The 16,352-nt window shown below is 48.3% G+C and overlaps 1 protein-coding gene across 1 annotated transcript in view; it reads right to left on the reverse strand.

Moving 5' to 3' along the window:
- Window positions 1-16,352, reverse strand: part of LOC147734707 (solute carrier family 23 member 1-like) — a 474,929-nt gene that overhangs the window by 23,793 nt on the left and 434,784 nt on the right. Inside the window, exon 10 of the mRNA XM_086953611.1 lies at window positions 10,302-10,410. Within this exon, the coding sequence (XP_086809737.1) occupies window positions 10,302-10,410 (109 nt within the window). The remainder of the gene's footprint in view (window positions 1-10,301; window positions 10,411-16,352) is intronic.

Here is a 16,352-nt window from a genome sequence, read left to right on the forward strand (position 1 = left end):
GAACCTTGGTCCCGGGCTAGACCTCTGCATCAGGGTCTGCCGCTCTAACCATTGAGCCACACTTCTCCACTATGTCTTCCACGTTCCTATCCCCCGCATCCAATAATGCAAGCTACTTATCAAACATGGCAACATGCACATTGTATCCTCCTAGTTGGTCACCGATTACACCTCAAAGCCCCACCCTAGGGTAATGAAAGTATTTGTATAAGTGGTTGTGCACTCCAATGGTCAAGTTGGAAATCAAGAGTAATACACACAATTGATCAAGTTATCCTAAATGGAGAACTAAAATCTTTTGTTTCACTTAGTGAAGAGTTTGATCTCCCGCCGCATCAGCTCACACGTTACTTATAACTGCAGTGCTGTCTTAAAGGATATCTTCGTTCTTCTCCCTGGTCTCTGAATTCTTCACCCATCTTAGACTACATTCTTACTTGGGGTCGACATAAAGGGGTATTTTCAGCACTGTATGGTGTCTTGATTCACCACCTATATTCACAACCACTTCTTAAAGCTCTTCAAGAGAAATGGCAAGACCGTCTACAAATTATTATTGAAGACGGTGACTAGTCAGATATGATAGAAGCCCTAGAAAAGGGTACCCGAGAGGCTCATTTGAAGTTCTGCCTTTTTAAGATCCTACATGATTGGCATTGGACACCTCTTAAATTACAAATAGCAGGACTTCTACCTCACTCTAAATGTTGGAGGTGTACTGGAGTTAACTGTGAATTTCCCAATATACTTTGTGACTGCCCTTCATGCAGAATTTTTGGGCATATATTGGGAAAACACTAAAGGATTTGGGTCCATATGTAGCAAGGCTTTTTCTCGTTTGCAAATGGGCGGATTCTCAGAATCGTCCAGTTTGCGAATTGGAAAAAGCCTTTTGAGCTTTGCAAAATTGAATTGCAAAGCTCAGAATTGAAAAATTTGCGATTCTCTATTTTGCGAATGCAATTATGGAATTGCAAATTACGATTCCTTAAATGTAATTCTGAAAGCACCAGAAATTTGCTATTTGGCCTTAAGGAATGGCAAATTACCACCAACTTCAAGTTGGCGGTAATTTGCGATTTTCTTTAAAAAATCACGTTTTTAAAAAAAATTTAAAGAGCTATATGTCGCACATACATGCCCTTAGGGCATTTATGTGCGCAAAATGTGCACACATACATATTTCAGGGGTGCAACAGGGTGCCCTTTTGGCACCCTTGCAACCTTGAAATTGCATTCTTAATTTGCGATTCTCTAATTGGTAATTGCAAATTGCGAATGTCTTCCCATTCATTCCTATGGGCCTCCTAGCTCATAGGAATGAATGGCAAGGTATTCCATATTTGCGAATCTCAATTTACGATTCGCAAATAAGGAATATGTAGGATTTGCACATTTTTTAGCAAATCCTACATACATTGCATTATGCGATTCTCTAATTGCGATTCGCTAAAAATCGCAATTTGAGAATCGCAAAACTCTTTTTTATACATATGGCCCATGATCCCTTCTCTTCACACTCCTCTTATCTCTTGTATTATTTTATTACATGATTTTAGAAGTCTGTCTTGACAGGCTTTTTGGCCCTAGTTGGCAGTGATATAGACTTTAATCTTGCTCACATCTAGGATATGTATTCCTAGCTTGTGTTGGCCCTTTTAGGCCCTTTCTTTCAGACATAGAAGAGGCCATCTATTGCCTATTGGCTTTGGCCTGTCATTTTTGCTTATAGTAGAGGTTGGATCCTGTGGTCCTGACTTTATATTACACATTGGTATGGTTTATGTAGGTACTCTGACAGAGCTAAGGGTTATTTCATTCTTCTTAGGCCTACAAGGTCCAGAACTAGACAGACTCCATTTTGATGGAGCTGAGAGGCTTCAGGGGAAAAGGTAATATTTTGGTTTTGAGCTGTTGTTTGCCCTAAGCGAACCGGAGAGAACCGGCCAGAGCTGAATCTAATCAGGAAGTGTCTCTGGGCTCAGGTCTCTAGACGAAACAAGCAGCTGGTCACTGTGGGAGCGTCTAGCGCAAGGAGCCTGGTGCATGGGATCGGTGGGAGGAAGCTGCTGGCTGGAACTTTCCATGAGGAGACAGCATTCTATATTAGTGAAGTGCAGAGGCGGAGTCAGTGAGTTGAATTGGAGGAGCAGAGACTATTGGTGGAGTTGGAGGAATGGAATTGCAGGAGGAGAAGAGACAGAAAATGCTTGGAACAGAGAGAAGACAAACAGACAGTCAGTGAGCTGGAACTGAAGGAAGCAGTCAGAAGCAGTTACTTATCAGGAGGAGTTGTGAATAGCTGGAGTCTGAAGTAATGCCTTTTAGAAGAGACTGAAGTTATATCGTGGATTAACCTGTGGGAGCAGCTGGAGTTAATTGGACATTGGCACAGAAACATTGAAACAGAGTGAACAAGCTAGTGGAATGAACAGTTATCAGAGCGGCAGAAACCATTAGATTGAAGTTGGAAGGTGGAGAGAGTCCGTGGGGGAGAGAAATCCAGTGCAAAGTGATCAGCGCAGATGTTTATCCAAGAGTGCAGGAGAGAGAGAGTCTGAGATGAGCCAAGACACAGACGAGAGAGGAGCCCAGATGACAGCTAGAGCAAGACTTCATTCTCCCAAGGTGACCTCGTTCTTTTACACTTACCCCTTAATCTTGTCCTTATTCCCTAGGCTATTGTATGTCTAATCCTTTTCTTTCAGCGGTGTGTTAAAGTTCCTGCTAGTTATAGAGACCCCGCTGATCTGTGTATGTGTATTTTATCATTGTTAAAACAAAAGAGACTCCAGTTCTTAGTGAACTAGTGTGGTGTATATCTTTTGTCCCCATACAGTGGAGGTAACCTTGTCTCCTAGTCAGGTATTACTGTTTGAACAGATGTTACCCCTGATCAGGTAAGTGATAGTTGAATAATTAGGGAGATAGGAGACCTGCAACTAAGGGATAAAGTTTATGCCAAATAATTTGGCCATCCCATAATATTATTGTAGTAGCGAACCCTTAGTGAATAGTGAGAGAGACTTCCCAACATAGAGAGACAGAGAGCTGAAGGTATTCATAGGAAAGTGGTCGTCATTGGTAAGTGGCGTTAATGAGAACACTGGGAAGGAGACCAGTGTCTAGATCTGCCGGATTGTAGATCGTGTGTAAATGAGAGCACTGGGAAGGAGACCAGTGTCTAGATCTGCCGGATTGCAGATCGGATTGTAAGTGAGTGAGCACCAGGTAGGAGACTGGTGTGTAAGTCCCGCTGGATTGGGGACATAATAGAAAGAGAGTGAGCACTGAGGCTGCAGCTCAGTGTGTATGACACGCCAGATTGCGTGTCGAGTGAGCACTGAGGAGAATCAGTGTGTAATGGTAGATAATCAGAACTGCCCCAGGGTAGATTAGTCTGGACCCATGTGGTCGCGAGACTATGAGGTATGAGTGTGGTGTAGGGCATGGATGTCCTTAGTAATCAGTGAGTATTCTTAGTATCCCTATAGATTTAGTGGTGTTTCTGATGATATGAGCTTGTATATTGCGAGTTCCCCATCCTCAGGTAGGTACCCAGGTGCCTGGATAGATGGTCCTGAGGAGGGAGGTGATTACGTTCCGGCTGGGTTAGAGAGGCTCTCAGGAGCTGATCCCACCTGGTCCGAAAATCCAGTCGCTACAAAGTCTTATTACTATTACACTTTTGCAACATCGTCTTTTACATACTGCACTCTCCACAGCTAAAAACGGTATCCTGCAGGGCACATAATATTACTCCTTTGATCACAAGTCTAAATATTGAAACGACAATATGGTCTTATTACTATTACACTTTTGCAACATCGTCTTTTACATACTGCACTCTCCACAGCTAAAAACGGTATCCTGCAGGGCACATAATATTACTCCTTTGATCACAAGTCTAAATATTGAAACGACAATATGGTCTTCCACTGTCACTGTCTGGGCAATCGAGCATTTTTAAGATGGTGTCTCTGCCTGAATTCTATACAGACTACAAAATTTCCCCTATGCCATCCCACGATCCTGGTTTGCGCAAGTAAATGCCATACAAAATAAATTTCTTTGGATCGGAGGAGCGATAAGGGTCACACTCCACACCTGCGCACACTCTATGTATTGTGGGGGTATTGCTGCAGTGGATATATATTCCTATTATGTGAACTCCCACACAACCCCCGACTCTTCCTCCTACACAGTACAGAAGACATTGGGGGAAATAAATACAACCAACATTTATTGTTCTTAGCCCTCACTATTGCCAAGCGCGATATTGCCCAGCGTGGAAGGGGACTTCTCTCCCAACTATAGGCAAATGGAAGACCGAACTAGACAGATGTATGGGGGCAGAAATTGCTGTGTTTTTAGCTCGTGACTGCCCCCAAAAACATAGGAAACTCTGGACCCAATGGGCGATGTATCGAGGGATAGATCTCCCACCCCCCCTGCCATCCTCGGACCCCTGATAAGAGCAATTAGCTATGCATAGTTTCACTGATCGGACCACTCCCTATTATATATTTGATAGCCCATCACACTATTGACGTATCATATGTACAATTACCGAAATCCCGTACAGTCTGCATTTTGTTTATGTTATGAAACCTGCATGTTTCACAGGCCTTGCAATCGTTCAAAAAGTTGGCTACTCCTGCTGTATCTTATTTCCTACAGGTCTTTGTAGGGCTGCAGCCCAAACTGCAATGGAACAACCAAATAAAATGTGTTATCCTGCAACATTGAAAATCATCTAGTCCCCCTACGCAGGAAGAATGGATGGTAGCAATGATTCAAACTGCTTCTCATGAACGTTTTATTTATAAATTACAGGATCAAGAGGACATTTTTCAGCAAGTTTAGGCTCACTTTCTTCACAAACCTTGAATTATTTTCTTTCCACTCTTATCATACGATATAGCCTTATATTCTAATACTTATTTAATTTATATATATTTTCATATATTTATACTTTATTATTTATCAAATGTTTGTGTATTCATTTAGGTTCTCTTTGTTACCTTTTCCTTTTTCTACTCTACAAAACTTATATTATTTATTTTCTAATATATATACTAAAATTATTTTCTTCCTTTGCTCTATAATTTTATATAACTTATCTATTACTTATTGTTAATTATTATATATGGTTTATTGTTACTTTCAATCAAAACATTTGTAGAGCGCGCTACTCACCCGTGAGGGTCTCAAGGCTCTGTAGGGAAAGGGGGGGGGGTGCCGCTATTGCTCGAATAACCAGGTCTTGAGGTGTTTCCTGAAGGTGAGCTGGTCCTGGGTCAGTCGTAGGTGTACGGGGAGGGAGTTCCATGTCTTGGCTGCCAGGTAGGAGAACGATCTTCCTCCGGTGGTGGTTCTGCGAATCCGTGGGACGGTGGCGAGGGTGAGGCTGGTGGAGCGGAGCTGGCGAGTGGGGGTGTAGAACAAGAGGCGGTTGATGAGGTATTCGGAGACCATGTTGTGGAGCGCTTTGTGTGCATGGGTGAGCAGCCTGAAAGTGATCCTCTTGCTGACGGGGAGCCAGGGCAGGTTTCTCAGGTGGGCGGATATATGGCTTTGGTGAGGGATGTCGAAGATGAGTCGTGCAGAGGCGTTCTGTATGCGCTGAAGGCGCTTCTGAAGTTTGGCTGTGGTTCCTGCATATAGGGCGTTCCTGTAGTACAGTCGGCTAGTGACGAGGGCCTGGGTGACCGTCTTTCTGGTTTCTGTGGGGATCCACCGGAAGATCTTTCGGAGCATGCGCAGGGTGTTGAAACATGAGGACGAGACTGCGTTGACTTGCTTGGTCATTGTGAGGGAGGAGTCCAGGATGAATCCAAGGTTGTGTGAGTGGTCCGTGGGTGTCGGTGCGGGCCACCAGGAGTCGTCCCAGGCGGATGGGGATTGTCCGAGGATGAGAACCTCTGTCTTGTCCGAGATGAGCATCAGACGGCTGTGAATCATCCATTCTGCGACCTCTTTCATTCCATCCTGGAAGTTGGTTTGGCGGTGAATGGGTCTTTGGTGAGGGAGAGTATCAGTTGGGTGTCGTCGGCGTAGGAGATGATGTTGATGTTGTGTTTGTGTGCGATGGTGGCGAGGGGGCTCTTACGTCGATATTGAAGAGGGTTGGGCTGAGTGAGGAGCCTTGGGGTACGCTGCAGATGATCTTGGTGGCCTCGGAGCGGAAGGGAGGGAGGCAGACTCTCTGGGTTCTGTCCGAGAGGAATGATGTGATCCAGTCTAGGGCCTTTCCTTGGATCCCGGTGTTGTAGAGGCGGGTTATTAGGGTGCGATGGCAGACGGTATCAAAGGCTGCCAAGAGGTCCAGGAAGATGAGAGCGTCTGTCTCTCCGTTGTCCATCAGGGTCCTGATGTCATCGGTGGCTGCGATGAGGGCGGTCTCAGTGCTGTGGTTGTCTCGAAATCCGGACTGGGATGGGTCGAGCGAGTTGTTTGCTTCGAGGAATGCAGTCAGCTGTTTATTGACGGTCTTCTCGATGACTTTAGCCGGGAAGGGGGGAAGAGAGATGGGGCGGAAGTTCTTGAGGTCTTTAGGGTCCGCTGTTGGTTTCTTCAGAAGGGCATTGATTTCTGCGTGTTTCCAGCTTTCAGGGAAGGTGGCTGACGTGAAGAAGCAGTTGATGACGTTCCGGAGGTGGGGTGCGATGATGGTGTCAGCTTTGTTGAAGATATGATAAGGGCATGGGTCGGAGGGGGAGCCAGAGTGATGGTGTTCATGACGTGGGTGGTGTCTTCAGTGCTGATGGGGGTCCATGCGCTGAGGCTGGTGGTGGGGGTCGTTGGTTTGGTGGTTGGAGGCCGAGTCTGGGGTCCGAAGCTGTCTTGCATATCTGCGATCTTGCGGTGGAAGAATGTGGCGAGGGAGTTGCAGAGGTCTTGCGACGGTGTGAAGTCGTTGTTGCTGGCGCTGGGGTTGGAGAGCTCTTTGACTATGCTGAAGAGTTCCTTGCTGTTGTGGGTGTTGTTGTCCAGCCGCTCGATGTCCTTTTGGTGGTGCGGATCATCTGGTTGTATTCACGGGTGGCGCTCTTGAGGGCTGTCATGTTTTCTGATGTCCTATTGTGGCGCCAAGCTTTTTCGAGGGTTAGGCATGATTTCTTTGCGATTTTGAGAGCGTCTGTGAACCATGAGGTTTTTCTGTTGCTAGTCTTGCCTGGGGGTTTCTTCAGTGTAGGGAGGTTGTCGGCGCAGTTGGTAATCCACTGTGCGAGATTGTGTGCTGCGTCGTTGGTGTCAGGGGTGTCGACAGGTGGTTTCTGGCTCAGCGATGTGGTCAGCTGGTCTGTGGTGACTTTGCTCCAGCATCTGCGGGGGATCTGTAGCGTGTGGTCGTGGGATGTGCTTTTCTTGAAGGTGAGTGGATGCAGCTGTGGTCGGTCCAGTGTAGTTCGGTGGAGTGGCTGAAGGTTGCTGGCGTAGAAGACGGGGTCGAGCGTGTGGCCAGCGAGGTGGGTGGGCGTGTCCACCAGTTGCTTGAGCCCGAGGTTGTCGAGGTTGTCGAGCAGGGTGGAGGTGTTGGTGTCGCTGTTTTTCTCCAGGTGCCCTAGGAGGATGTACTCTGGTGAGGCTAGGGAATGCGGGCTGATGAAGTCAGCGATGGTTTCCCTGAATTGTGTCCATGGGCCCGGGGGTCTATAGATGAGCGTTCCTCTGTGGGTGGTCTGGGGGTCGGAGTGGATCTGGAAGTGTAGGTTTTCGGCGGCAGTGAGTGTGTCTTCGGCGTTGGTCGTGACACTGATGGTGTTCCTGTAGATGATGGCGATTCCTCCTCCAGTTTTGTTGACGCGGTCCTACCGGGTGATTTTGTAGCCATCTGGGATGGCTTTGATGATGTCGGGGGCCGAGGAGGTGTTCATCCAGGTTTCCGTGAGGAAGGCGACGTCTGGTGCTGTTGTATTAAGGAGTTCCCAGAGTTCGATGGCGTGTTTGTGGATGGAGCGGATGTTGAGACGATGCACTTGAGGTGGTTGTTGTTATTGTTGCTGTGTTCTGTGGGCGGGGTGCAGGTTCGGAGGCAGGTGAATTTGCAGGCATGGCAGGTGAAGGGTCCGTGGTTGTGCCTCGGGGTGGCTCGGTGGCAGGCGGCGGGTCGTCCGGTGTTGAGTGCGATGAGGGTGGTGGTCTTGTATCTCAGTCGGGAGCCCTGGCATCGGCTGGGGCCAGGGTTCTAGCGCTGGGTGTGGTCCAGGCGCGGAGGGGCGCAGGTGGGCTTGCCTTTGGCGTGCCTTTGGCACACCAGCGGCGCGCCCGCTTTGAGCGTCCGCTGCGCAGCCTCCATAAGAGGCGAAATGGGAGGGAGGGGGGCAGCTGAGAGGCGGGATCGGGAGGCCAATGGTTGGGCAGGGGTACAGAAGGAAAAAGGGGGCGGGGCTGCGGGGGAGCAGAGGCAGGAAGCGGGGAGTGGGGGGGGGCCCAGAGGGGCAGGGGCGCACAGGGAGCGCCAAGACTCCAAAAAATAAGAAACAGTAAAGATAGACAAATACAGGGGCAACAACAAGTTACTGAGAGGAATGCGAAACTCGGGGCACACCAGCGGCGAACCTCATCAGCCCTCGGGTCCCAGAGGAGTTGAGCGGCGTGGGGAGTGACCTGGGGTCAGGTCACGCTCACCTGCGCCGCGCGACCTCCATGAGAGGCCAAGTGGGAGGGAGGGGCAGCTGGGAGGCGGGAGCGGGGCGGCCAATGGGCGGGGTAAAGAAGGAAAAAGGGGGCAGGCCGCGGGGGAGCAGCGGCGGGAAGCGGGGAGCGGGGGGCACAGAGGGGCAGGGGCGCACAGGGAGCACCAAGACTCCAAAAAATAAGATCAGTAAAGATAGACAAATACAGGGGCAACAACAAGTTACTGAGAGGAATGTGAAACCCGGGGCACACCAGCGGCGAACCTCGTCAGCCCTCCGGTCCCAGAGGGGTCGAGCGGCGTGGGGAGTGACCTGGGGTCATATATGGGGAATATTGTATACATATTCTTGTTTCTATGTATTGTTAAGTTCTTTTTCTCAATAAATAAATATGAAAAAAACAAGTAAATGGTCTTTTAAAGACCTGTGAAATACTCGGATGCGTCTGCAATAAGACGGACGCCAGACCAGCCAGCCCCCAGCAGCTCAAAAACTGTCTGTGTGTGCACCCCGGAATCTGTTTCTGCCCGGGCTGACACACATGACAGGGGGTTGAGGGGTAGGGGACCTGAAGCCCTTTGAGCCCTATGGGCATTGCGCGCCTACCTCACCCCCGCAATATGCGACTAGGGGCTGATGAGTCTTCTATATCTTACAGACATAATACCTGCCAACTCAGACAATGCCACTGTGTGACACACAATATCGGCTCCCATTACACTGTCTTAGGGGCGGCTCCTTCATTAGGGCAGAGGAGCGTCGCCGCACCGCATTATCGTAGTGCGAGAAGCAGAAAGAAACATAAAATTGTATTTTAAATACCATTTTATTGTTTTGCTTCTCGCTATGCGAGAAAGCGGAAGGCAGAGTATGCCTGGTTGGGGGCTGGCAGGAGGGTATGCCTGGTTGATGCGGGAGAAGTGGCTTGCCCACTGTTGTGGGTCCTGACTGCTTGGTTGGCCCTCTGGGGCCGTCCAAAACATTCTTGAGCACCCTACATTTTCTCTATTTAGGCTGCATGCATCATACATAGAGGAAGTTTCCTCCCTACAAGCGCCCAGCTGGGCGCTGTATGCACCAATCACGACGCTGCCATTGCAGCAATATGATTGGCTTAGGGGAGGGTAAGGAGGATGCATGCTTCCTGTTCCAGGAAAATGCGTGCGCGGAACCCGGAACGGAGGCAGCGCGGGACCCGGTAAGGTAAGTTTTTCGTATTTATTATTCTCATGTTGTGATGCAAATCCCAGTTAGTTCCTTACAAAGTGTTCCTCCGGGGTATAATTGTGAGGTACTGTTTTTAGATTGCGCACTGCGCAGGTACTACAAAGAAGTCAAGGGAACCTTTACTTTGGATGTGTGGATACACAATGAAACCTGTAAGATTCAATTAAACACGAATAAAAAAGCCGAAGATGCAGCAGAAATCAAACGGGATCGGCTGAGTATCTGCCCAAAAATGTATACCCGCCAGCTGATGAATAGTAAAGATAGTAATGCTGTTAATTTTAACTAGTGCTTCATGCTAGAGCCTGCCAGCTTCCAGGCAATACAGGTGATACTATTTCCCCACACAATAATGCTGAGTTTAAAAATAACAGAATATTGTCATTATTTTTATTATTAATTTAATTTTCACTATGACTATTTTATACTCACCAGTCTCCATGACCCGCGCGTTTTCATTCACCCAGTTGGGGACAGTAAGTCCAGAGAAAATGGCAAATCCAACTATAAATATATTTCTCGAGGAATTCATATCTGCAAACTGGGACAGAGAAACAATGAGCATGAAAACCTCAAAACAATGCTTGCAGCACAGGAACAGGCACATGCATCTGTCTACAATCATCCATCTATCAATAAATTGACAGAAATGCTCCTGCATCTGTACACATATACAGAGACAGGAGTATGAACATACAAAAAAAAATTGATTGAGTTACTCCGACAGAGAGTATTATGTTACACACATGCAAATAAATAGGCACTCCCTAATATATCTAAACGTACGTTGAGAGCATTGGGACAAAAAAGCCCACACAACTCAAATGTTAACAATTCTTCCATTCGTTGATTGCTCATTAAATACTTATGCACTGAGGGCTGGTGGTGTGTGTGCCTGGTGAAAGAGTGCACTGGCGGCTGGTGGTGTGTGTGCCTGGTGGAAGCGTGCACTGACGGCTGGTGGTGTGTGTGCCTGGTAAAAGCGTGCACTGACGGCTGGTGGTGTGTGTGCCTGGTGGAAGTGTGCACTGACGGTTGGTGGTGTGTGTGCCTGGTGGAAGCGTGCATTCATTGATTGCTCATTAAATACTTATGTACTGATGGCTGGTGGTGTGTGTGCCTGGTTAAAGCATGCACTGACGGCTGGTGGTGTGTGTGCCTGTTAGAAGCGTGCACTGACAGCTGGTGGTGTGTGTGCCTGGTGAAAGCGTGCGATGACAGCTGGTGGTGCGTGTGCCCGGTGAAAGAGAGCACTGACGGCTGGTGGTGTGGGCCTGGTGGAAACGTGCACCGAAGGCTGGTAGTGTGTGACGGTTGGTAGGGTGTGTGCCTGGTGAAAGTGTGCACTGACGGCTGGTGGTGTGTGTGCCTGATGGAAGCGTGCACTGATGTCTGATTGTGCGTGTGCCAGGTGGAAGCGTGCACTGATGTCTGATTGTGTGTGTGCCTGGTGGAAGCGTGCACTGACACCTGGTAGTGTGTGTGCCTGGTGGAAGCGTGCACCGAAGGCTGGTGGTGTGTGCCTGGTAGAAGCATGCACTGACGGCTGGTGGTGTGTGTGCCTGGTAGAAGCGTGCACTGTTGGCTGATGGTGTGTGGGCCTGGTGAAAGCGTGCACTGACGGCTGGTGGTGTGTGTGCCTGGTGGAAGCGTGCACTGACGGCTGGTAGTGTGTGTGCCTGGTGAAAGCGTGCACTGATGGCTGGTGGTGTGTGTGCCTGGTGGAAGCGTGCACTGACGGCTGGTAGTGTGTGTGCCTAGTGGAAGCGTGCACTGACAGCTGGTGGTGTGTATGCCCAGTGAAAGCATGCACCAACGGCTGGTGGTGTGTGTGCCTGGTGGAAGCGTGCACTGACGGCTGGTAGTGTGTGTGCCTGGTGAAAGTGTGCACTGACGGCTGGTAATGTGTGTGCCTGATGGAAGCCTGCACTGATGGCTGGTTGTGTGTGTGCCTGGTGGGAGGATGTACCGACGGCTGGTGGTGTGTGCCTGATGGAAGCATGCACTGACGGCTGATGGTGTGTGTGCCTGGTGGAAGCGTGTACTGATGGCTGGTGGTGTGTGTGCCTGGTGGAAGTGTGCACTGACGGCTGGTGGTGTGTGTGCCCGGTGGAAGCGCACACTGACGGCTGGTGGTGTGTATGCCCGGTGGAAGCGTGCACTGACGGCTAGTGATGTGTGTGCCTGGTGGAAGCGTGCACTGACAGCTGGTGGTGTGTTTGCCTGGTGGAAGCGTGGACTGACGGCTGGTGGTGTGAGTGCCTGGTGAAAGCGTGCGATGACAGCTGTTAGTGCGTGTGCCCGGAGAAAGCGTGCACTGACTGCTGGTGGTGTGTGTATGCTTGGTGGAAGCGTGCACTGACGGCTGGTGGTGTGTGTGCCTGGTGGAAGTGTGCACTGACGGTTGGTGGTGTGTGTGCCTGGTGGAAGCGTGCATTCATTGATTGCTCATTAAATACTTATGTACTGATGGCTGGTGGTGTGTGTGCCTGGTTAAAGCATGCACTGACGGCTGGTGGTGTGTGTGCCTGTTAGAAGCGTGCACTGACAGCTGGTGGTGTGTGTGCCTGGTGAAAGCGTGCGATGACAGCTGGTGGTGCATGTGCCCGGTGAAAGAGAGCACTGACGGCTGGTGGTGTGGGCCTGGTGGAAACGTGCACCGAAGGCTGGTAGTGTGTGACGGTTGGTAGGGTGTGTGCCTGGTGAAAGTGTGCACTGACGGCTGGTGGTGTGTGTGCCTGATGGAAGCGTGCACTGATGTCTGATTGTGCGTGTGCCAGGTGGAAGCGTGCACTGATGTCTGATTGTGTGTGTGCCTGGTGGAAGCGTGCACTGACACCTGGTAGTGTGTGTGCCTGGTGGAAGCGTGCACCGAAGGCTGGTGGTGTGTGCCTGGTAGAAGCATGCACTGACGGCTGGTGGTGTGTGTGCCTGGTAGAAGCGTGCACTGTTGGCTGATGGTGTGTGGGCCTGGTGAAAGCGTGCACTGACGGCTGGTGGTGTGTGTGCCTGGTGGAAGCGTGCACTGACGGCTGGTAGTGTGTGTGCCTGGTGAAAGCGTGCACTGATGGCTGGTGGTGTGTGTGCCTGGTGGAAGCGTGCACTGACGGCTGGTAGTGTGTGTGCCTAGTGGAAGCGTGCACTGACAGCTGGTGGTGTGTATGCCCAGTGAAAGCATGCACCGACGGCTGGTGGTGTGTGTGCCTGATGGAAGCCTGCACTGATGGCTGGTTGTGTGTGTGCCTGGTGGAAGGATGTACCGACGGCTGGTGGTGTGTGCCTGATGGAAGCATGCACTGACGGCTGATGGTGTGTGTGCCTGGTGGAAGCGTGTACTGATGGCTGGTGGTGTGTGTGCCTGGTGGAAGTGTGCACTGACGGCTGGTGGTGTGTGTGCCCGGTGGAAGCGCACACTGACGGCTGGTGGTGTGTATGCCCGGTGGAAGCGTGCACTGACGGCTAGTGATGTGTGTGCCAGGTGGAAGCGTGCACTGACAGCTGGTGGTGTGTTTGCCTGGTGGAAGCGTGGACTGACGGCTGGTGGTGTGAGTGCCTGGTGAAAGCGTGCAATGACAGCTGTTAGTGCGTGTGCCCGGAGAAAGCGTGCACTGACTGCTGGTGGTGTGTGTATGCTTGGTGGAAGCATGCACTGACGGCTGGTGGTGTGTGTGCCTGGTGGAAGCAGGAGCATTCACAGTGATAGAAGACACAAATGAAACTGATGAGGAGGAGGGGAGAAGGGAGGGGGAGTGCGAGCAGAGGAGCATGATTCAAAGCTAGAAGACACAAATGTAGCTGAATAGGAGGGAGGGGGAAAAGGGAGGTGAGCAGTGCAAGCAGAGGAGTCTGATTACAGCAATAAAAACACAGATGGCAGCTGTGCACGTGCACAAGCTCGCTAACGCAAGCTGTAGGCCAGCAAAAGCCTCTGGTGGCACTTTTAAAAACCACTTACTACATGTCTCGAAGAGACAGTGCCTGCGCTGTCTCAGGTAAGACCTAAAAAGGTGAATCACTGGAAAAACAGGGTATCATTTGCAAGCATGAATGCTAATACTTCCCTGACTGAAACACCAGTCCTCGATGCCCGTGCTGTTCTCTTAGCCAGTAGGCCAGGAGCTCAATGGCTACCACACACAACAGAGCGGGCATCCCTGCCTACTCTCATTGGAACTGGGAAGAGGGTCCGATATAAAAGAGGACTGTGGTTCTGGCTAAAGGATCCTTAAGTTACAGGTAAATCAATCTCAGCAATCTCAGCATGTGTGCCCCCACATTAACATGCCGAAGGACCACTATAAAATAAGGCCACTCCAAGGAATCAAAGGCTTTCTTGGCATATAAAAAGACCTGGGCTCTGCTTTGGCTTCCATCTGCATCATGATCTCTTTTTCAATTATCTTAGCTAGCATTTTTCTATTGATGTTTATTAGATGAAGAGGCCTGTAGGACTGGTATCTCGCAGCATCCTAGCCAGGCTTGGGCAATGTTTTCATATTTGTTTCCCTAAGCAGTGGTGGAAGTATCCCCTTTTCAGTGGTGCTTCACTGTAGGGCAGAACGCTAGAATATTACAAAAAGATCTATAAAACTCTATCATTAGGCTGTCTGTTCCTGGGGCTTTGCTGTCAGCCAGATTATTGAAGGTGGCAATAATCCCCGCTCTGATCGTGTACTAGCTCTCCATGATGATCTTCTAATGAAGCAATAACAATCCCCTCAAGGTGTTATTGTAGTTGTATGCAAGCGTGGTCCCGCTTAAGGCATAAAAATGTACATACAATGCTGTGAAAACACCCAGTACATCACAACTGTCTATAGCCAGGCCTTCATTTCCCTAGCCTGTAATGCACTTATTTCAGCTAAACATCATAGGCCTTTCATTTAGCCTGTTGCTCTTCTTATTGCTTAACTTCAATTCCTTCTAGGTCTGTCTGTAGGTCCTCAAGTATCCTCCCCAGCTTGGATATTGTCACTTCTTTAATATAAGTTTTAAATGGTTCCCAAAGCTTTAGAAATTTAGAGATTTATGCTGGGGCCAGAATGCTTGCAGTTTTTGGCTAGAAGTAACGATCCAAATTACTTCAAAAGGGTGAGGTTTAAGACTGCAAAGGACATAATTAGCATCTGGAGGATACTTATGAATCAGAACAAGCTAACCTTCTATCACCCACTCTTAAGTCTTTGGAACAACCCAGGCTTACCTAGTATTTTTCTGATTCTGGGTGTAAAATATGGGAGAGACTAGGAATATCGAAACTTGGGGATCTTTACGGTTCCTCAGGCTTTTTGGAGTTTGAAACATTAAGGTTATTGTACAAACTACCAGAGCATACTTACTTTAAATATACACAAATTCGTGATTTTTTTGTAAGAAAATTAAAAATGAAAGGGATTTTGGATTCGGATTTTTGGCAATGTTTGTACAAAGGAGATGAAAATCAAACAGTAACCATTAGTGAGGGATACAAATGTCTTACTGAAAATAAACCAGACGAGTGTCCAAAAATAGCAGAGAAATGGGCCCTTTGCTTTCCAACAGGTATTACTTCGAATTAAATATCTTACTCCTTAAAGAAAATTGATACGCTGGTTCATTCTTCAAGCTTAAAACTGCAAGCATATAAAACAATCTGCCAACTTTACTACACTCCTCTGCAAATAAGTAAATGGTCCTTGAATAATGCTTCTAACGATCGAACCAAATGCCCCAAATGTCATTTACAAGCGGCAGATCTAGAACACATGTTGGTTCTATGCCCTGCGCTAGCTTCCTTTTGGAATAGTATAGGGAAGATATTGAGATTGAAATTGCTAATTGATGCACCTTTAACATCCAAAATGATACTGCTAGGTATACAGACTAACCCTACACGTTTTCAAGATTTAATTTTTATTGTGCTGGCATGTGCAAGGTTAGTTTTGGCCAGAGCTTGGATAGCTGATCAAGCACCTAATGTGAATGAATGGTGGTGCTTGGTTAAAGAGATACATCATATGGAGCTATCTTTAGCTAGGAAAAGAGGATTGAAAGCAATGATTAAAGTAAAGAGAATATGGGGAGGCATGTTTTATATACCCGACACTAACTAACCTGTTTTGAAGTCGTGCTTAATTCAAATTCAGATAAGATTGTATTTATTTTTGTAAACCCTTTTTTCTTTTTTTTTTTACAAATATTTTTCATTTGTCTGTCGGAGAATTGACTATTACTTATTAGCTATGGTAAACTGCCTTTTGTAATAATCTTTAAAGACATTGGAAATTATGTACAATAAAAATTTGATTGTTCTGTTTAATTCTGCCTGTGATATCCATTAATAAAAAGGATTTAAAAAAAAAAAGAAATTTAGAGACTGAAGCAAAGCAATCTAGGATAGCCTTTCACATCTCAGCACAAGACACCAGTCGAGTAGGGCATCCAAAGGGATGGGAATATCCAATATCATTTTCACTGGGGAATAGTCAGAAAGTGTATGTCACA

The sequence above is a fragment of the Lissotriton vulgaris genome, chromosome 1_2, assembly GCF_964263255.1.
Source record: "Lissotriton vulgaris chromosome 1_2, aLisVul1.2, whole genome shotgun sequence".
In the NCBI taxonomy this organism is placed as follows: Eukaryota; Metazoa; Chordata; class Amphibia; order Caudata; family Salamandridae; genus Lissotriton; species Lissotriton vulgaris.